The sequence below is a fragment of the Tachysurus fulvidraco genome, chromosome 24 (genome assembly GCF_022655615.1).
Source record: "Tachysurus fulvidraco isolate hzauxx_2018 chromosome 24, HZAU_PFXX_2.0, whole genome shotgun sequence".
In the NCBI taxonomy this organism is placed as follows: domain Eukaryota; kingdom Metazoa; phylum Chordata; class Actinopteri; order Siluriformes; family Bagridae; genus Tachysurus; species Tachysurus fulvidraco.
Window position 1 is genome coordinate 6,482,313 of NC_062541.1, and position 21,307 is coordinate 6,503,619.

The following is a 21,307-nucleotide window of genomic DNA, read 5'->3' on the forward strand; positions in this document are numbered from 1 at the left end:
CAATTGAAATATACACATACAATAATTACAAAAAATAATTATAGAATATATATATATATATATATATATTCTATAATAAAATTTTGTAATTATTGTATATATTTTTACAAAAAAGAATTATATATATATATACTATAATTATTTTTTGTAATTATTGTACAATAATTACAAAAAATAATTATAGAATATATATATATATATAATTTTTTGTAAAAATATTTACAATAATATATATATATAATTCTTTTTTGTAAAAATATTTACAATAATTACAAAAAATAATTATAGAATATATATATATATATATATTCTATAATTATTTTTTGTAATTAATGTATATATATTATATAATATCCAAATGTAACGCTCAAAACTAAGAAGATATATTCTACCCACTAACGATTCGCATGTTAAAATTTCACATGCTGGATGCCCCTGGCTTGCAACCCCTGTGGATAGATTAAGAAGATATATTAATAAATAACTATGAATAATAATTTATGTTTTACTTTGGTTGTAAACTATGCTTATTTACTTTGGTTGTAAATGTACAGTTAGACACTACATATCTTTTTTCTTTTTTTTTTTCACATACAGTGCCAATCAACCTCTAGTCCTTCACCAGTGTGTTTTTGACCACTGGGCTGTTGTATGCTGGATATTTGCTGCAGGAGAAATTTGTTTCTCAACCCGGCAGTGACATTGAGGTACAAAATCTTGATGCAGTTGTTCAAGTGCTACACACCCTACTGTGTCAGCACTGTGCTGAGTATGATTCATTCCTCTATGGTAAGTGCTTTATCCTGTTTAAGATGACAGTGGATCTGGAGTGTGTCTGGACAACACTGAGTGTTTGGTGCTGAATGGGATGTTGGCACATTGCAGCAAAAGATCCACCATCCACTTTAGTTTTATCCAGTTTGGCTTTGGAAATCGGTTTTACAATCTACAAATTTTGGCCAAAATTTTCTGCCCATCACACCCATATGTGTTTTTTCCCAAAACTCTTATCATACTATTGGAAGCACATAATTGTCTATACCTTTGTATGGTTTAACGTTTTAATTTCCCTTCACTGGAAGAGACCCGAATCATGTCGCTGCATGACAATGCCCCTGTGCACAAAGCACAGAGCTCCATGAAGACATGATTTGCATGATGGTTTGGAATGAAATAACTCGAGTCTAATGCACAAAGCCCTGACTCGGACTCAACCTCACTGAACACCATTGAGATTAAATGGAACTCCAAAGTTCTTGGGGTTGAATCAACACAAATCCCCCAGTCACGCTTCAGCATTAAGTTTAAAGCCTTCTCAGAAAAGTGGAGATTATTATAACAGCAAAGGTGAACTACAGTTAAAATCTAGAATGGGACTTAAGTGGTACCATCTAGTGGAATGAAATTAGAAAATTAAAGGACAAAAATTCATAAATTGCGCATAGAAACAAACTGTGTGGTCAACTGCCCCACTGGGTGTATTTTACATGTGTCTTGAATGTGACGAAATGCATGTTCTTGTCTAAATCTTTCACAGAGAATCCTTTAGGTTTTTATAATAACATTAGATTACTGATACACGTTTACAGTGATCGGCGTGTCACATTGTCGTGAAAGGGATTTTCGATAACAATAAAAGATTTGGGTTTAGTGTTTATGTTGCACTTCCGCGTTGACGTCACCTGACGCACATAAAGGAGGAGGGCAATCCGTGCTTTTCACACACAAACCATAATAACCTTCGACTTGTACCGTGTACCGGACGTGCGCCCCGGACGTGTCTGCGTGGGGGTTTTTTTGTGTGTGTGTGTCGGCGCTGTTATTATGTAGCATTTGTAACGTTTAATTTCTGCGCACTTTACACGTGCGTATTGTATTAAATAGTGTCCCATAAGTTTGTGTAAACATCACGGAGGTTGTTGACTGTCAGCAGGCCTGTGGACAGTTTTGACACCGTCGCCAAACTTCAGTTACAGAAAGAGCAACTAGTGTGCAGCCATGACCTTTTATTGTGCGGCATGGAGCGACTCCTTTTAGGATTATTTCCACATCTGGATCTTAAACTCCATGCACATCTGATCTGAGGTCAGACATAATTTGACTCATCACGTCGTATTGTCTTGTTTTGTTTTTGTCTTTTTTTTTTTAAAGGGACGTTGGTCGTTTATCGGGCCCGAACAGCGCGTCCTAAACAAAAACAGACTGAGATAAACATATGGGGCCCAAACAGAGCAGTCCGGCGGCTAGTGCGCGCCTTAGGGCTTATTCAGGCTCGGATGTGCCCACGTCCACCTCCACAGCGGCCGGTTCCGGGAGCACGAGTGCAGCTGCGATTAGGTACTACACCGGAAACCAGCAGCAGGTCGGAGCGCGCGGCCGTTACGGCGCGGACGGCGCAAGACCTAACTCTCTTTTTCAGCCTACCATCATAGCGCAAGGCGGCGTGGATCAAAGCGATGAAGACGCAGACGGAGAACGGAGTCAGTCCGGTCCGAGGTTACTGATTGGATCGTTACCGGCTCACCTGTCTCCTCACCTGCTCGGAGGTAAGACAATTGCGCGTTAAGAACCGAAATACGCGCGACTTGTTTGACGTTTAGTGAATCAATAAGACAACAATACAAAAAAAGGTCTGGAAATGCATGGTAATCATAATAGAGTTACTTATTACTAAAACTCTGATGCGATGGTTATAAAGAGACGGATTGCGCTCTAAAGGTCATCTAAGGCTCTTAAAGTTTACCTTTCCAGGACTTGTAATTCTACATAGATAGTGAAATGACAAACGTAACACAACAGTTGACAAATACCAGTCACCAAATTCAAAAATGTACTTAAATAAGATGAAATAATTTGAGTAAGTGTTAATAAGATGCAGTTCCTGAAAACATCTATTATACCTGGATTATCACTTATATTCTCCATTAGCTTTATTAATTATAGCTGTAGTTATCTCTGGGTTAAACTCTACACAGACAACAGGAATATAAAATAACAACCATTGTCATGGCATTCATGGCTGTAGATTAATCCCATTATGTAAGATAACTTCTTCTATGTAGACACTTGTTGTTATCAATAAGAGTTTCAAATGAGATCAAATAGTGTTAGTGTTAATCACCTGTACACCGGTACTGAGATTAACGACTGGGAGATTAATGAGATGTTTTGGTTGTTAAAGATGTTCTTCTTGGATCCTTATCTGGTATGGAACCAAGGAACTCTCAAACTTTAATTTAACCATAATTTTCTAAAATAAAGGTTTTAGAAAACTCTCTTTAGAATGATTGCAATGTGTAATTGATGGACATTTTAATTATTTGCTACCACAGAGACCTAAAAATCTTTTCGTTTTTTAAATGCTCCAATTAATTGGAAGGATCATTGTGTTAAAATTGTGGAAAATGATTAACGTTTATTGGATTGGCAACAGAAAAAAAGTATCACAGGCTGAAATAGCTTTCAGGGGAACTAAAATTTTTATTTATTTATTTATTTATTTATTTATTTGCTATTGCCCTAAAGAACCTGTTTTGGTGATTTTGTGTAAGAGTGCAACATAATAAATCCTCGTGAAATTGATAATGTGCACATTTTAAAATCTCTTCACTACCTCTGTATTTTATTTGTAAGAAACTAGGTAGGCAGGACTTTTAGAAGGCAGCATAAGGATAGCAGGAATGTCTGTGTTTCTGTTTGTCAATGAATCTGAAAGACAGTCCTATTATTGTATGAATATGTTATGAAGGTTTGAAGAACTTGAAGTGGACATAATCAAAAAGTTTAAAAAAATTAATAAATATATCAGTGACGGAAAAATAATGGTGACGCCTCTGGTTAAAACCTCTTTGAGTGTGATGTCTGTGGTATAAAGCTTTTTCTTCAGTTCAGTTGAAAAGCGTTTATTTAGCACTTCACAGCAATCAGGTTGTAGATTTGGCTCATTAATGATCAAGCCAGAGGTGACCATAAAAAAGGAAAATTCCCTGAGACTTCATTGAGGAAGAGACCTTGAGAGTATTCCGACTTTCATGTGATTATAAATCATTACTCTTTAATATCTATGCACTATAAAGTCAGACTGTCTTTAATTGTCTTTAAATTGTTTAGTATGAGTGGTCTTGGGATGAGTGCAAAAAAGTGTTAATGATTACAGCAGCAGTTCCTGGGTACAGAAATACACCATCAGAGCTACTAAGTGAGAAGCAAGGATGAGGCTTGGGAATAACGTAGCCAGATGTGGATCTGTACAGCTGCATCAGCGACATTTGCGGACACATTTCCTGGATCAAACTTCACCCGATTGTTCACTTAATTACACATGCTATAAATAATCAGTTCGGCACCGAACATTGAACTCGTGTATATTTATTTGTATTTGCTTGATGAGGTTTTCATATCAAACTTACCACAAATCCTGTGTTTACAGAGTAGTTGCCTTATTTACTTGGTTATTATTCGTTTTGAAAACAAGCAGTCCATGGCATATTGGGGTTTACATGAGCACAGCAGCAAAACAGTACAAGTTACATAGTACAAGTCATACTTCTGCTCATTTAAACCTTTATGCATAGTTAAATTAAACTGTACTTTACACAATTTTCATTGTTCTCCAGACTATTAGTCATTCTTAGACCCTTACACACTTTGTACACAAAATAGCACTTGCACAATTTAAGCCTAAATGAGCAGCAGCAGTCTATAACTACATCATTAGGATGCATGTTAAGAATCTGAAAATTTTATGATATAAACTTGATATTTTCTGTACTTTGGTTCTTAACATTAAATATTTCAGACCTGAATGTTAACAATTTATTAATTTATGAAGATGTTGGGTTTTTTTTTTTCCATTTATTAATTTTTTTTTTTTGTATTTTCTGTCACTAATTTTGTCCATTTTTGTACCAAATCTTTCTTGATCTAACTTGATGTCCACCCTTTATCAGGCTTCCATAAAAGGGTTTTTATTAAAACACCGTGTTGGGTGCCAGTGCCAATCCCTTTTACAGTAATAACTATTCACTTGAGTAATTTCCCCAGCAGAACCAGGAAGCAGCAGGCTGTTCTGCCCTCTGTATATACCGTACATATGCCATGAGCTATCGAGGGGGGGGTGTTATCCCACAAGCTTCACCTAAAACAGATAAGAACGAAATAAAACCTAGCTGACTTGCCATAGAGGAGTCAAAGTAGAGCACTCATGGGGGAGGAAGAGGGTTTCTGACTAGCAGTTTCCTGTAAGTCACATGCTTTGCAGAAATGCACAGTGTGTTTTTAGATCTTGTTCTATATTAAAACTGAAGCACACATTTCAGCTCAGACCCTTTTGCTAAATGAAAGCGCTTCCTTTCTGTGTTGTGTAAATTGTATCGGTGTGTAGGTACATGCTAATTTGTCATTCGATGTGTTAGTTTCATATTTGTCTCAGTTGTCCGCAGCCGGATGAATCATTCTTGAGCAGTTTCTGTTTCCATCTATAGATGCCTTTTTTTTAGTTTTTTTGTACATTATATGCTGATATGAATATAATCTATGACTATTAATTAAATACTCTGATTATTAGGATAAAATACTTGATATTGATGCAACAACTTCTTGAAATTTGGTTAGCAAAGGCAGTAGCCACGGTACCAAATCTGTAAGTTAGCCTAAATCTGTGGCTGAACTGTTGCTATGGCGATACAGAAGACAAAAGGGTATTACATTATCTATTTATTTATTTTAACTAAAAGCAATATTTGCCCTAAACACACGAAACTTTACTGACATACAAGTTATTTGCATTTGCTTTTCTTGGAGCGAAGTTTCACTTCACACCAACTTAATTGATGTGAAGTTGGACCTGTGATTTCATGAACCTTGGTCTTTTAACCAGTACTTTAGACAGGACTGTGGTCTCTTTGGTTGATTAGAAAAAAAATTTAGTTGCAAACCGAACTTGTTTAACCGTCCCAAGTGTCAGTAAGAAAACAAAGAGGGGAAGTCATTGTGGCCTCTTTACTGGATTAAAGCACTTCTCTACCGAGTTGGGTTAAATAATCAGTATAGAGTGTACTTTAGGGAACGGTGACCAATGTTGCTCGTATTTATTAGTCATTTAATGAGCATCTGTTTCAGTAAACTCCCAGCTGTTCACTGGAAGCAGTTGAGCTACAGCTCAGGGGGTAGACATGGTCAGCTTTTATTTAATGTGTGGTTTATTTATTTATTTATTTATTATTATTTTTTTAATCACAGCTCAAGCATGAGGATGTTTGAAAAGCATTTATCTTAGTAATAAGTAATTATGAGTAAAGAAATCTCCCAAAATTAAAAACTGCCTTGCTGTACTCTGTACTTTGTAATCTTTAATCCCTACTCTTAGTGTGATTTGTCCCTGTAAGGCATCGCTTTTAGAGGATGTGCTACGAGGAACAGAGAGCATGGATAAGGTAGTGAAATTAAGCAGCATAGATTAGTAAAAGTAAGCAGTGGTAGTCGTGTCCTTGGCCTTTAGGAGCGGTTGGAACCATTTACATGTGGTCTGTTGCATTATGATCTGTTTGGTCAGAAGCTCAGCGATATCCTTAGCTTGTGCTTTATTGCAGATAATTGCTTTAGAAATACAGATATTGAAATATGTTTGAGCCTAAAAACAAGCCGACGATACAAAGCAATCTAATCTGTTTTTAACAAAGCACACACTCTTTCTGTAAACAGTGCTTATGTAATTTATCCACATACATAACGTAGTGTCGACAATTTCTTTATGCAGAAGGAGGGAGGAAATGTACTCCGGTTTGATCCTCTGTTGTGTTGATTTTGTTGTCCCTGGCTTGCTCTTTAGGGATCTAAATATAACTCTACATCCCGATTTCTGTAAAGCTGCTTTGTGACAGTGTCTGTTAGAAGGGCGCAACAAATAATACGTACTTAATTTAATTGAGTTTTACAATTTTAGGACCATTATTTAAAATTTGTATCTACATTATTTGGCTGAATCCAAATAAAACTATGAAGCAGGCAAGGGGATATCCTTGCAAGTCAATTAATCTTTAATGTTTTTTGGAAGAAAGAGAGGGAAAATATTGCCAAGTCAAGATTGCCATGCTGATGGACTCTTAAATAAAATCACTGAGTGGTGTAATAAAATCAAATGGTACTGCAACAAAGTATTTGTTCTGGGGTGCACATACTTATGCAACTAAGTTATTGTCAGCTTTTTCTTTTCCCCCCTATAAGTTTCTTGTTTCTGTTTTTCCACTTATTTTATTGTAACTTATTGTTGTAATTTTACGTCAAAGTTCTGTCCTGATTCATTGTGGTTTCATTTTTTATGCCACAAAAGTGTGTAGACTTTTGAGATGCTTTGTATATCCTGCTGTTTTAATGACTTTTTTTTTTATCATAATGACTCGTATGGTGAATTAATATTAAATTAATTATGAAATATTTAATATTTAAAATAAATTGTTTCGATTGTATGTATGTATGTATATACTGTGTGTGTGTGTGTGTGTGTGAGCGAGAGAGAGAGAGAATAATTCTTGCTTCATGTAAAAAAGCTATAACTAAGTTGAATCTGACTCTAATACAGGATTGGATCAATGTTGTAAAAAGTATACTATGGAGAAAATTACAGTCTGTGTGATTTTTCATCCTTTCACATGTAAATAGTTTTATATAAACCGAAGATCATTTTAAAGAGATACATTGATTTGTTTTTGTCATAAAAAACTTGTGTCTTGAGAGATTTGTTATCCCTGATTAGGGACGTTATTTGTAGAAGATCACATTCTTTATGTGGTGAAGTGTCCTGTTAGGAGATGGCATTAATCTTATTATTACACTACGTACCGATGTAGAGTAAATACATTACACTACGTACTTTCTTAACCTCGTACATTGAGAGATGTTACGTTGTGCATTGTTGGTGTTAAGCTCCTCCATACTGTTATAAAACTGATCCTTCTATCTGACTAGCAGGTTCTAAACCTGTTTTAAATCTGGTGTTGAATCTTTTGTTGTAGAGTTAAACATAGAATTATTAATAGTGTCCTATAGAGGCAAACTAGAGGTAGGATGATGCATTGAATTACAAATAGGTCACACAACTTTCTCGCCATCTCTCTTATATCTCACCTTCTCGTGTGTATGTGTGTGTTTGTGTGTTCATAGCAGGATTCAACTGTCCTGTGTGTTCAAAGTTTGTTGCTTCAGATGAAATTGACCTTCACCTTGTCATGTGTCTCACCAAACCAAGACTCACCTATAATGGTAAGACCACCACTTTGAACGCTGTTCCACTTCAGTGCTCAGACTAATCAGTCAGTAATCATTAACACAAAGCCCCGATGCCGCACTTCTCGTTAAATCCTTTCGTTGGTCCTTTTGAATTGCTTTCCAATGTGTGTATTATCAGCGTGTAATTACTTTTCAAACAGTTTGCTTTGTTTACTTTGTACACAACATTTAATGACTCACGATGTTAAAGCATTTAAGTAAACACATGGTGTTCAGCAGCTGATTAATGTGGTTAAAACCTTCTTGGTAAAAAGGAATGTGTCCGCTTAAAACGCAGTGCTGTAATAATTATATGTATAAAAGTAATAAATTTTACACATGAGAGACTTAAGGACAGGAAACATATTTTGGGAATATACCAGCTGCTTATTACTTTTAAGACAGAGGAAAATGCTACTTTTAGCAGCTATAATGTCGGTACTAAAAGCAACCAACTTAGTGCCTCAAGTGGTAAAGGCTCTGGGTTGTTGATTGGTAGATCAGGGTTCGAGCCCCAGCACTGCTAAGCTGCCACTGTTGGGGCCCTTGAGCAAGACCCTCACTGCTCCAGTATCATCGCTGATCCTGTGCTCAGACCCCAACCTCAAAAGTTGGGATATGCAAAGAAAGAATTTCACTCTGCTGTAATGTATGTGTCAAAAATAAAGGCTTCTGTTAGATAAATGGATGAAATGTCTCAAAATTCTAATTGTTGTGGTGTAAGAGGAATAAAACATAGTATGTCATGTTGTTCATGGTTTTGATGATTTTCCTGTAACAGCACCCCCTCATGTCAATCCCTGAGCCTTGTGATTCCCGTGACTAGTCAAAGATTTACGTGTGTTGGTGTAACGCCGGGTTAATGACTAAAATGCAGATTGAGAAATTTCCAGCTTTTGAGTAGAAAAAAAAAATCCACTTGGGTCTCGTAATCCCAATGTAGAAAGTCAAGAGCGCCGAGTTGGAATGTCCTGGTTTCAACATCAAAGCAGCTCACTGTGCAAAGTCTGGATAATGATAAAACCTGGATGATTTAAAAAAAAAAAAAAAGAAAGAATCAATTTTTTTGATTAGTCTCTTTTTTTTAATCATCCTTTTAAAGTAGTCTGCATTCATTCTACAGTCACATTTAAACGAATTGACACGGATGCACATGGTGGCGTTCCTGCTTCACAGCTGTTTGTGTAGTGTCACAAGTTCTGTCTGTGTCCATGTGGGTATTTCCTGCTCCTTGAGCTTCTTTCCACAATCCAATAACATGATCGGTTACTCTGACTTGCCCCTGGATGCGAAGCAGTATGTGAATATGCATTTCAGAGGTCAATTCAGAACGTTTTCCAACTTTACAGCTAGAGGATTGTCTCTCCTTTTAAATCCTTAATTAGACCTGTTTATATGTTCCACATAATTAAAAGCTGCTCAAGGTACTCTCTCCTGTTACTTCCACACACAAGCCAAACAAGTAGATCGTAGATCGTGTCCCTCATACGGTGAAGGGTGGTGGCTGATGACTCTGCTGCCCAGGCTCTGTTTTAAACACCTAACATCACCTCTTTATATGATCCCTTTAATAGCTTCGTAACAATTTTAGACGTTTCATGTCTAAACAAAACACAAGATATTCAATATTGTGAACAAGTAGAAGGCTTATTGGCTTTATGATGATCTAAAATATGTTCTTCTGTGCATTTGATAGCACGTGTGTATGTTGCATTGACGCACACGTTATAGCCTAGAGAAAAGCTGTAAAAGGTAATTACAGTCCAATTATATATACCTCTTGTGTCTTTTTTTTTTTTTTTTTAAATACGTTTTATATCTGTAAAGATGTGTCATGGCAAGATAAGAGCACAGAGGAAGTGATGCAATGTGTTTAAAGCAGTAGTTGATTCCACAGCCAGAGGGTTTGCAGTGCAATTGCGTCCCTTGTGCAATGAAATGGAGTTTGCTCTGTTCAAATGAAGCTCTGAATTTCTAGCCACCGTCTAGGGAAAAACTCTGAATGCCTGCTTGGGACCTTGGGATTCCCCACCATGAGTGTAGGACACATGGTCATGTCAACAAGGCTGCTCAGCAATAAACACTGTAGCTGTGAATATAATCAATAAACATATAGACATATTACTGTGTTAATTCTACAACACTGATTATATGTTGAACTGTTTTGAGAAAGTAAACAGAATATAGAAGCCTTTATTTTGTCACATATACATTACAGCATAGTGAAACACTTTTTCTTCACACATCCCATCTTTTTTGGAGGTTGGGGTCGGAGCACAGGTTCAGCCATGATACAGCACCACTGGAGCAGTGAGGGTTAAGGGCCTTGCTCCAGGGCCCCACAGTGGCAGCTTGGCAGTGCTGGGGCTTGAACCACGATCAACAACCCAGAGCCTTAACCACCAAAAATAGCTAGATAGAAATGCATTTTATACTCTATTTTGGAGAAAGTCAGCAATAATGTAACCATCCAGTCATACACTGTAACTAACCCTGACACCGTAACAACCCGATAACCAAGTAACGCCTGCTCCTTTATGACTTCAGAGGATGTCCTGATGAAAGACTCTGGGGAGTGTGCAATATGCTTGGATGACATGGCCCAGGGAGACACCATTGCCAGACTGCCCTGCCTCTGTATCTACCATAAAGGGTGAACGCACATTACATGACAAACCTGATCCAAGCATGCACAGCTCGGTTTACTAATCCACATTTCCTTGTTTTATTTTTTACAACACAGGTGTATTGATGAATGGTTTGAGGTGAACCGGTCATGTCCAGAACACCCTACCGATTAAACAATAGCTGACATTGCACAGGTATTGTGCACTATTGTCTATACACGCTATGTTAGCTTTTCGTTAGAATGAATTCATTCAGCCCTGGACAAGGAGTTTATTGTTTGTACATTTTTTTCTTTTTTAGGTTCTCTCATGGTCAGTGCAGACAGTGCAGTGTGATCCAGAGCCTGATTTTTATAAAGACCCATCATCACCTCAGATTCACACCTGTGCCAAAAGACTATTAAAACTGACTCAGGGTTCCTGCCCATGTGTGAGATTTTTGTTTTCCTTGTTTTGTTCCCGTTTTCCATTTTAACGCACCAAAGGACAGCAGCGTGCAAAAACACACTGCTGTGTTCAACCATCTGGGCTTCAGGATGTAGCTTCACTGTATCAACACTGGACACATTTCTTTCTTCCCGAGCGAGAAGCACGGCTCAAGAGACTGAGGACGTTTGTCTTTGAACGCAGCCACATTGTAGACATCTAGGATTCTGAGTGGACTTTTTTCTGTAAATAGAGCTGTGGAGTAGCAAATAATTTTCCTTTTTCTTGCTTTCATTCTCTAGTGTGGAGATTACATAGTTCGGTGCTAAAATAATCAAGTGCCGTTTTTTTTGGCTAAAATGTGCTGCTATGTTTCACAGGCAATAGGCGTAAATGAATTCCTAAAGAATTTGTTTTTGTACAAGTTTAGGTTCAGAATTTCACAGAAACAAGCGGTTCAAGGTGAACACAGAACTGAAAGTTCACTGTAATCTGACCACTCATTGATGATGCTCGTAAATTTGACGTGTCTAATGTCACAGTATGACATCGTAGCTTTTTAAAAGAAATCATGTGGCGAGTCAAGTCCATGTTTTGATTGTACACTTGATATAAGAAAAGGATAGCCTTATGTAAGGTGTGTGTCTGTCTGTGTATAGTAGTTAGGCTTATTACACAAGAAATACTAAAATTTACTTCTTGAATTGTACTTTACTATGTTTTCCTGAAAAATGAAAGAAAAAACATTTTCTAGAAAAGTTTTTTTTTTTTTTTAGTGCCACCAGCCCAGACCTATACATTGCACTAATACAGGAGAGTAGAATTATTTGGAGAAAAATCCATTCTGATGAATTTCATAGCTGTTTGTTATACGAGTTTATAAGTAAGATGTTCTTCGGTTATTTGCCATTTCATTATGATATTCAACAGCGTAACTGTAAAATTAATGAAATGTCTAACTTAAATGCAATTTAGAAAAATGCTACATGTCCATCAAAACTTTGTAATATTTCATCATTACAAATATGTATTTGGCTCGTTATCATTTCGTGAAAAAAAAAATCACAATAAAGCACTGGGAAATTCTGAGCGTCTTCCTACTGGGCCTCAGGCTTCAGTTGTTGTTATAATTACATTTAGCGTTCAGGGGCGTTTACACTTTACTGTGACAAAATATTCAGTCATGAAGATGGTTCGATGATATTTACTGTTATGGTTGACTTTAACCAGGAACTTCAACATTAATGAACCAAAAAGAATTCACCAATGTATTAAAAGTCTATTTAAATGCTAAGAGTATGTTTATAAATGTACGCTATCACGCTACATTTATAAAGCTATATTATTTAAGCAAAAGTGAACTGTTAACTACAGTTTTAGTAAAATGTTCATTAATGGAATAATCATCACTGAAGATAGACAACTTGATTTTATATAATTAATTGATTTATATAAGTCTATGCTATTCTTTTTTTTTTTTTGAAGTACATGTTTTGTTGAAGGAATTAGTGTTAAGAGAACCTTAATGTAAAGCTTATAATCAATTAATCACCATTTGGAAAATTTTCATTGAGTAAAATTGTGCCTTTGCTGGACTTTTTTTTCTCTCCCAACATTCAGTTCTTAAGCTTTTTAATATTATCTAATATTGAAGGTCCCGTGTAGTTATTGGCCTCCACAGCCTGCAGCTTCTTTATGTAGTGTTCCGGTAATCCGTTCTGTTGGGCTCCTAAACATATGACCTGCAGTTGGACAGGAAGAGAGACAGTTTTACGATTGACGGTTTTATGAGAGATATACAGTAAGAAGTAGATTAAAAGCCACAGGACAATGAGGTACTTCATGGAAAGGCAATATGTTTTCATTAAAAATTTTTAGAATGTTGAAAAATACTGGATTTTTAAAATCATCTTACAAAGACAGATCCAGCCATGTGGGGAAACATTAGCTAGAGCGATTAGGTGCAGGAGACCGTTTGAATAATTACAGAGCCAAGCTAAAACCAAATGGCTCACTGTTTACACTTGTACACGAGTGCTCTTATGTAGTCAATCATTAATAGACACATTACATTACCTCATTTCTTGATTTTTGGTCATTTTAGACTCTAACCATGTAACTCGTGTTTACGTGAAGAGGATTAGAGCAAAACTCGGTGTTTGCAGTCAAATGTACCTCTTTGTATTGTGGTGAGGGAGCACAAGGTCTGAAGTTGTTCATCTTATACGTTCTACAGAGAAGCGGCCCAGTTTCTGTCTCCACCATCACCTCCATGGGGCTGTAGACACCCTTGTCTACGCTCTCCTGTCTGATGGATAAAACAAAGCAAAAACAATCTTCTTGTCATTTTTTTTGCTAGTCATAAATGGCTGAGGTCAGCAGAAGACATGATTCTCTAAATCAGCCATGAAACAGCAGGATGGTACACCACCTATACGTCTGTCCACTATTTGAAGCTGCAAACCATCTAAACAGATTCTCATGAAAAAAATGGTAAGATCAGTCACTTGGATACAAAACTAAAACCAAGGTTTTGACCAAATTTCGAGTTACCAATATAAATACCAATAATGCACTTTTTATATACAGGGTCTGTATAAGATGGTGTAAATTGTAGATGACAACTTGTCGTACTTATCTAAAGACGTGATGTCCTCAATCGCCATTTTCCACACTACACCCCAGACCTCCTCATCCGGACATTCTTCAATCGTAGCCACTCCACCGTTCCACCTGCTGACCACGTTTTCTGCCCACAGGCCAAACTTTAGCCCATATCCCTAAGAGAAAAAGGGCTTACTGCAATCTTGGGTTTCGCTCTTAATCTTTTTCTCCACAATCTGTGGTGTGAATTTCCGAAGACCGTTTTTAGGATGAAAAATCCAACTTTCTCAGAATTGTGCCACATTCACAAGTCAAAGAGGTCATGACAAATACAGGAATCTAATATCAAGGGTTTTTTTTATGTTCAGGTCGGGACAAATACAGTAATCTAAGATTAAGCTTTCTATCATGCTCCAAAACTGAGAACTGATGTTTGTTGTAATGACTGGAATACACTGAAATGTGAAGCCAGTGATCTCGGCAATGATGCGTGCTAAAAACTTGGATTTCTGTTTGATTTTTCCTCAATCGTTGAAGTGAATTTCTGGAAAATCAAAGGAGATCCATTTTGCACCCAAAAAACAGTAATGGATGGGTTTAGGAGGTCAAGAATAAAACCCCAGTAATCAAAATTTGAGCTTTCTAGTACACTTTGAGATTTTTAAATACACCAGTCATTAAAATACACAGGTTTACTTGACACATAAATTTGGATAGAGTAGAATGTGTATTGCAATAAATATGAAATGAAATGAATGATTAAGAAATATCTTGATAATAATAATAAAAAGAATAAAATAATGATAAAAATAAATGAATATATACAATTAAAGTATGCAATTAATGTAAAAAATATTAACTTAAAATTTTAAATACTTGTTACAACCCATGATTTTGTGAATTGTATTGTGTTCTGTACATGTCTGTGTGCAGGTTCATTCAAGGCCAGATTTCCAGCCTGCCCTAGCCTCCCTGATCTCATCACTGATCTCCTATATAAAGAGGAAGCAGAAGTTGGAAGGTGTCAATAGTGGTGTATTTGTTGCAGTGTTGTGATAGTGATCGTTGTGATCATTCCTGTTCTGGTTTTGACTTCTGCCTGTTTCTGACACTGAGCTTGGTTTTTCCTTGGATTTGTTGCTGCGGTTCACTCTTTGTATATATACATATACACACATCACTGTACATTTACAGCATTTGGCAGATGCCTTTATCCAAAGCAACTTACATGATCAATCTTTTTTCTTTCTTTCAGGGGTCCAACAGTGGCAGCTTGGTGGACCTTGGATCGAACTCATAACCTTCTGATCGGTCACCCAACATCTTAACCACTAGGCTACCACACACCCTACCAGATTGTTCACTGTTTCACTGGCAGTAGGGATTTCGCTGCCCTTTTTTCTTTGGGAGTGGGTTCCTTTTTTCCACTGTGTGTTTTCTGGTAGGGAGTCAGAGAAGAGTCCCACTGTTTTTTTCTTTGCTTTGCTTTTAGTTAAGAATAGTTACCTCACTATTAGGGTTTTTTGTTCATTATTTTGGCTTGGGCCCAAAACTGTAGAGACTACTAAGCAGGGCCCTTAACCCTCAATTGTATAAACAAGGGATGTGTTTAAGGTGTTCGACTACTAGCCAGAAGGTCATGGGTTTCGAATCCCATGTCCACCAAGCTGGCACTGCTGGGCCCCTGAGCAAGGCCCTTAATCCTCAATTGTATAAACAAGGTTAAGGTGTTTGACTACTGGCCAGAAAGTCATGGGTTCAAATCTCATCCCACTACAAGGCCCTTAACCCAGAATTGTATAAATTGAAATAAAAGTCACTCTGGATAAAAGGATGTAATTTAAATATAAACCCTAGTCTGTTGTAACATATTACAGTATATATCTTTCCCCCATCCTTAGTGGATGTCTTGAACTGTTTCTGCATGATTTTATGGAGCTGTGTGTGTAAATATGGAGTGTGTGCATGTATACAATACAAAGAGAACAATAAGTGATAGAATACAGTGTTGTGTTGTTTACATTGTTACCTGGAGTCGAGCGACGCGGTGAAAAACTGCTGACGGATTTTGTAGCTGTAATCTCTCTTTTAATAAATTACTCCCAAATGCGAAGTACAAGAAATATCTAACTCCTGACATTATGTTATACGGCTAGTGTTGAAGACTAAGAGCTGAATATTAAACCAAAAAAAAAAAAAGCCAGCACAGATTTAGACGACGAAATAAAAGACGTGTTTTCTATGTATTGGAGAGGTGTCAAAATAAAAGTCCTCCATCGATTGATTTAAGGCACTTAGTCTGTGCTTATAGACTGGAGCTTACGGTCTGCTCTTTAATAAGCTTTTAGAGTAATATTTCTAGGAACAGATTTCCTCGGACAAAGCCATTTTCTTCCATGTCCGAAGTTCCACTGCTCTTGGAGTAAATAAGGGTTTAATATGAACTTCTGAGGATGCATGTTTATTTGGAGCATTTTAACATAGACAAAGGTTTAAGTGTAAAATAAATGCCGTGGAGCTCAGTGTTATGTTCAAGTTTACAGCACTGCTTAATTATTAACAGCTCAAGTTTAGATTAAAGAATGAAATTAACCAGAATTAGACACAATTATGTCTTCATGAATTGCACGATTGATTAACCCCTCAGAGATGTATAGTGATGATTGAAGCTGTTATGACAGCTAATTTATCTGACCTCAAATCAGTCCTCAAAAGTTTTATTTTCTTTGTTGATATGTATGCAGCCCAGTAAACTGCACTGTACATAGTTTCCTGCGTTTTATTATTAAAAAGTAGCTTCGCTTGCATTTAATCGACTACAGAGAACACAAACATAAAGAGGAGCAAAAACAATCCGGCTCAGGGCGACACATCAATAACACTTGATTATTTGAATCCCCAGAACCTTAACTCTAAAGAATGTCACTTTCCCCACATCATATAACCAGTCACACATCAATCAATTCACTGAAGGACAAAAAGCACTCTTCAAAAAAAGTTGTTTAATGTACAAAAGAAAAATGAATCAATATTTCCAAATGGGAAAAACAAGTCCTGTACACACTGGAAAAACGAGGGAGACTTAAATGATTCATCTCCTCGGCCCGCCTCTTCCACGTCCTCGTCCTCTTCCTCTGCCACGTCCTCTTCCACGTCCACGGCCGGCCACTGTGATGAGGACAAGAGATCAAGATAATCAGTGAGAGGACAGGCCATGAGCTGGACATTTCAGAACACCACCACTTAAGAAACACAGGAACAAATGTAAAGCTAAATCGTTAATGATCTAGTCACTGAACAGTCTTATATTCTTTAAAGTGAAAAATTCTGCAGAAAGGTGGGTGAAATCTGCACTGATGTGAAAGGCATGATCAAGTGAAAAGCCACTGCAACGTTGGATCAAATCTACACAACATACTACAGTAAAATAAAAGCATTTAATTTAAATCACAACTGTAATCGATCAAGCATTTAATGCCATTATTATACTACATCCCAACTTTGACACCTCTTACAGCACCACTAGTTCAAATGAAATATGACTTCAGAGTGAGTCGTATAACAAAATCATACTTAAATTCTTAAACATTTCGCTGATATATAAAACAACTCAGTTAACTTCTTATTCTAAAAGTCTACACAAAGGAGTAATCTTTTAATATTTTACAATTTTTAAAACAAACAAAATCAGTCATCTGGAGAGTTTCTTCTACAAAGGTGCTCTAAAAAATTGCACATTTGGATTACAACATTATTTACCATGTGACATATTTGAGTCACATCATTAAGCTCTTCATGTCATTCACTACAGTCCAACATTCCTGACTGCGCACACACACAGTGATACTTAACGCGTGATGCTTTTAAACAGGGATTAGCACAGAGCAGCTTTACAGAATGTTGAAATTACTTCATATTGTTAAACTGTCAATTACATTTTGATTTATATAAAAGTGATAAGAAAATGTAAAATCTTATTATCCACATGTTTGATATCACCACCACTAATACCCCTTTTCCACCAAAAAGAACTGGGTGCTGGTTCAAAGCTAGTGCTGTTTCAAAGTTGGTTCCACTGGCAAACCTTCTAAGAAGTACCTTTCCATCTGCTAAAGAGTGTCACGTTACACAGCAACGTTAGCGCAGCAGCGGCAAACAAAAAACACATCAACAATGGCAGATGTTACCGTTAATGCTCATGGCTTTGTGAACCTACATTAACATCCAAACGCGGCGAATTCAACGTGTACGTGCAGCTCAATGTAATTTGTATAAACGGAGGTTGTAATTGAGAAAGTACATAACATTATTTTATTATTAAAATTTCCTTAGCATGCAGCTACCTACCATCATGTGTGCTGATAACGTATCATATTGCGGTAAAGTAAAAGTGTATTAAACATTAGTATAGTTAAGGTACATTATCAAATGCGCTAACAGTAGCCCCGCTCACAGCCCCTGACAAAAGCGAGTCTTAAGTTTAGACCAGCAACATTTTGGTGCTACTTAAGAACCACTTTTCCTGGTTCAGAGCCGGTGCTTTGGTGTCGAAAAAGAAAGAACTGGTTCTAAATTAGGCTCTGGCTCCGAACCAGCACTCAAATTGCCTCAGTGGAAAAGGGGCATAAGAGCCTGTTAAAAGTGGCTAATACCCCTGCTGGGATAAATCATCTTCATAAAAAGTCCTTTTCAAATATTTAAATAGAAAATGTGGGTTCATTAAATAAATGTAAATGACTCATGGTATTCAGAGAAGAGACATTAGGCTTCACGTTTATCTCCAAACTCTGAGCGGTAACCACGACGACCTGTCTCCATCTTTGCACTTACCCGCCTCTCTCTTCTTCGACTTGATTTTGGGCTCAATGTCTACCAGCAGGGTGTCGAGGGGAAGGCTGTCGGGCAGGATGAAGTAGCGGATGTTGTTGCCGCGGATGCTCAGTGACTCCAGCTGTGTGGGCTCTCTGTTCTTTAGGGTCATCTTCACCGCTTTCAGGTGAGTGTTCATGCTCACATCCACACCTGATTGAGAGAAATGAAAAGAGCATTAATTAATTTGCTAGGTTCTCCTGTTCATGCCCTTTATTTTGTCCCCACCAAACTACATTTATTAACAAATAAAATTATAACATTAGAGTTTATATTAAGCTCCATAAGCTATACTGTTAGAGCATGAAAGAGAAAGAAATGAATGTGTGCCGTACCTGTGATGGTGCCGTGGACTTGGGTGCCATTCTTCAGCTCAATGGTAACCGTTTCATGGCTCAATTTCATCAAAAACCTGAAACCACAGAACATAAATAAATAAAGAGAACAATTAAAAAAAAATACAGAAGACTCCATTTAAAAACACGGACCACAAGGTTCTTAACCATAATCCTGTCCTGAATATTTCACTGTATTAGAATGTACCAAACCTCCTGAATCAAATCAACTCTAACAGCACTTCCTGTGTAGTGTCTGGGACACCAACCGGCGTCACACCCGCGTCTGTGACACCAACTACTACAATTTTTCAATATAAATGATTTGAGTGAAGCTGTGAGACTTTTGAGGTCTGATCCAGAGTCACTGGCCTTAAACAGTGTCATTAAACAGAGTCACTGGCCTTCAACACAGTCGCTAAACAGAGTCACTGGCCTTAAACAGAGTCACTAAACAGAGTCACTGGCCTTAAACAGTGTCATTAAACACAGTCGCTGGCCTTCAACACAGTCGCTAAACAGAGTCACTGGCCTTAAACAGAGTCACTAAACAGAGTCACTGGCCTTAAACAGACTCACTAAACAGAGTCACTGGCCTTAAACAGAGTCACTAAACAGAGTCACTGGCCTTAAACAGAGTCACTGGCCTTAAACAGAGTCACTAAACAGAGTCACTGGCCTTAAACAGAGTCACTAAACAGAGTCACTGGCCTTAAACAGAGTCACTAAACAGAGTCACTGGCCTTAAACAGAGTCACTAAACAGAGTCACTGGCCTTAAACAGAGTCACTAAACAGAGTCACTGGCCTTAAACAGAGTCACTAAACAGAGTCACTGGCCTTAAACAGAGTCACTAAACAGAGTCACTGGCCTTAAACAGAGTCACTAAACAGAGTCACTGGCCTTAAACAGAGTCACTAAACAGAGTCACTGGCCTTAAACAGAGTCACTAAACAGAGTCACTGGCCTTAAACAGAGTCACTAAACAGAGTCACTGGCCTTAAACAGAGTCACTAAACAGAGTCACTGGCCTTAAACAGAGTCACTAAACAGAGTCACTGGCCTTAAACAGAGTCATTAATGTAAAATAAATGTTTAACGGCTCAGAGAGAAAATCTCCACATTTAACTGGATACTCGGTCACTTTTAAAAGAAACCTAAACACATTTAATATTTTTATTGTGATCGAATTCTGTGTAAAAGCTGTAATAACTTTCTCATTGTTTTCATTCATTCCCGCCTTCATTACAGTCACTTAGCATCTTAGCCGCTAATCACAATCTAACGCCATCCGTCACAATAACGCGCGTTTCCTCGTGTTTAAGCTCCGAACGGTAATAAAATAAAAACCCCACACAAACTTACCGGACGAGTTTCATGATGGCAGCGGATTTACAAACAAAACCCTTTTACTGAAGTGCAGCTAAAAATTGTAGCACAACGACAAAAACTCGTCGAACGCCACGGAAATACAGACAACTTCCGGTGTAAAACGGAAGAACTTCTTCACGGTTCAACAAAGATTTGTTGCCAAGCTTTGCGATAATCCACATGTTTGTCATTTCAAATGTTAATTCGCTATAAAATTATATGTATTTCATTATTAGTGGGTTTATTTGTTGATTAGCAATATTTAAATATATAGATTTAACCCGGAGTTTGTATTAATTCATAAACAGCACTGAAAGAGTTAAGAATAAACTACAAGTTAGTTTTTTTTATTTACAAAAATAAAATTTCTATATGTGGAATGATCATTAATTGTTGTCCTTACAGAATACACAGCCCCTTCTAAAATCCAAAATATTATATTATATTATTATTTTATATTATTAAATTATATTATATTATTATTTTATTGTTTTTATTATATTATATTATGTTATTAGATTTTTATATTATATTATACTTTATTATAATATATTTTATTATAATATATTATTTTAGATTATATTATTCAATTATATTATTTTATTATTTTATTATATTATAGTGGCTTTTGTTTCATGAAATAAAAAAATCAGAGCTGGTATTTATTTGAACCATAATATTTGCTGGTTGGTGAAACCTAGTTTGTAAATATTTGTGTTAATTTAAATGAAGGCTTTAAGCACTTTTTTTCCACAAGTGTTAAAAAAAATTTGCAAGTCAGTAGGGAGGGCTTTAAGTTTTGTTTTGAGG

At 36.8% G+C, this 21,307-nt stretch overlaps 3 protein-coding genes across 8 annotated transcripts; 1 reads left to right on the forward strand and 2 right to left on the reverse strand.

Moving 5' to 3' along the window:
* The first annotated feature begins 1,625 nt into the window (after window positions 1-1,625).
* znrf2a (zinc and ring finger 2a) lies at window positions 1,626-15,923 on the forward strand. 6 transcript variants are annotated; one of them, XM_027175691.2, is made up of 5 exons: window positions 1,702-2,546; window positions 8,164-8,259; window positions 10,813-10,918; window positions 11,009-11,087; window positions 11,194-12,404. In XM_027175691.2, the coding sequence occupies exons 1-4, from the start codon at window positions 2,216-2,218 to the stop codon at window positions 11,064-11,066; spliced, it is 591 nt and encodes a 196-aa protein (XP_027031492.1). In that variant the 5' UTR covers window positions 1,702-2,215; the 3' UTR covers window positions 11,067-11,087; window positions 11,194-12,404. The 6 variants fall into 6 exon arrangements, with proteins under 6 accessions (XP_047663665.1, XP_047663667.1, XP_047663664.1 ...); XM_027175689.2 differs by having other exon boundaries at window positions 1,703-2,546; window positions 8,161-8,259; XM_047807709.1 differs by lacking the exons at window positions 10,813-10,918; window positions 11,009-11,087; window positions 11,194-12,404 and adding exons at window positions 14,856-14,943; window positions 15,178-15,923 and having other exon boundaries at window positions 1,626-2,546.
* On the reverse strand, window positions 12,781-16,183 carry ggcta (gamma-glutamylcyclotransferase a). The gene is made up of 4 exons (XM_027175692.2): window positions 15,952-16,183; window positions 13,953-14,098; window positions 13,494-13,626; window positions 12,781-13,060 (listed from the first exon to the last, which is right to left on the reverse strand). The coding sequence occupies exons 1-4, from the start codon at window positions 16,060-16,062 to the stop codon at window positions 12,935-12,937; spliced, it is 516 nt and encodes a 171-aa protein (XP_027031493.2). The 5' UTR covers window positions 16,063-16,183; the 3' UTR covers window positions 12,781-12,934.
* Window positions 16,184-16,904: 721 nt separating this feature from the next.
* snrpd1 (small nuclear ribonucleoprotein D1 polypeptide) lies at window positions 16,905-20,670 on the reverse strand. Its single transcript, XM_027175695.2, has 4 exons — window positions 20,492-20,670; window positions 19,127-19,203; window positions 18,753-18,944; window positions 16,905-17,090 (listed from the first exon to the last, which is right to left on the reverse strand). The coding sequence occupies exons 1-4, from the start codon at window positions 20,503-20,505 to the stop codon at window positions 17,014-17,016; spliced, it is 360 nt and encodes a 119-aa protein (XP_027031496.1). The 5' UTR covers window positions 20,506-20,670; the 3' UTR covers window positions 16,905-17,013.
* Window positions 20,671-21,307: the final 637 nt, after the last annotated feature.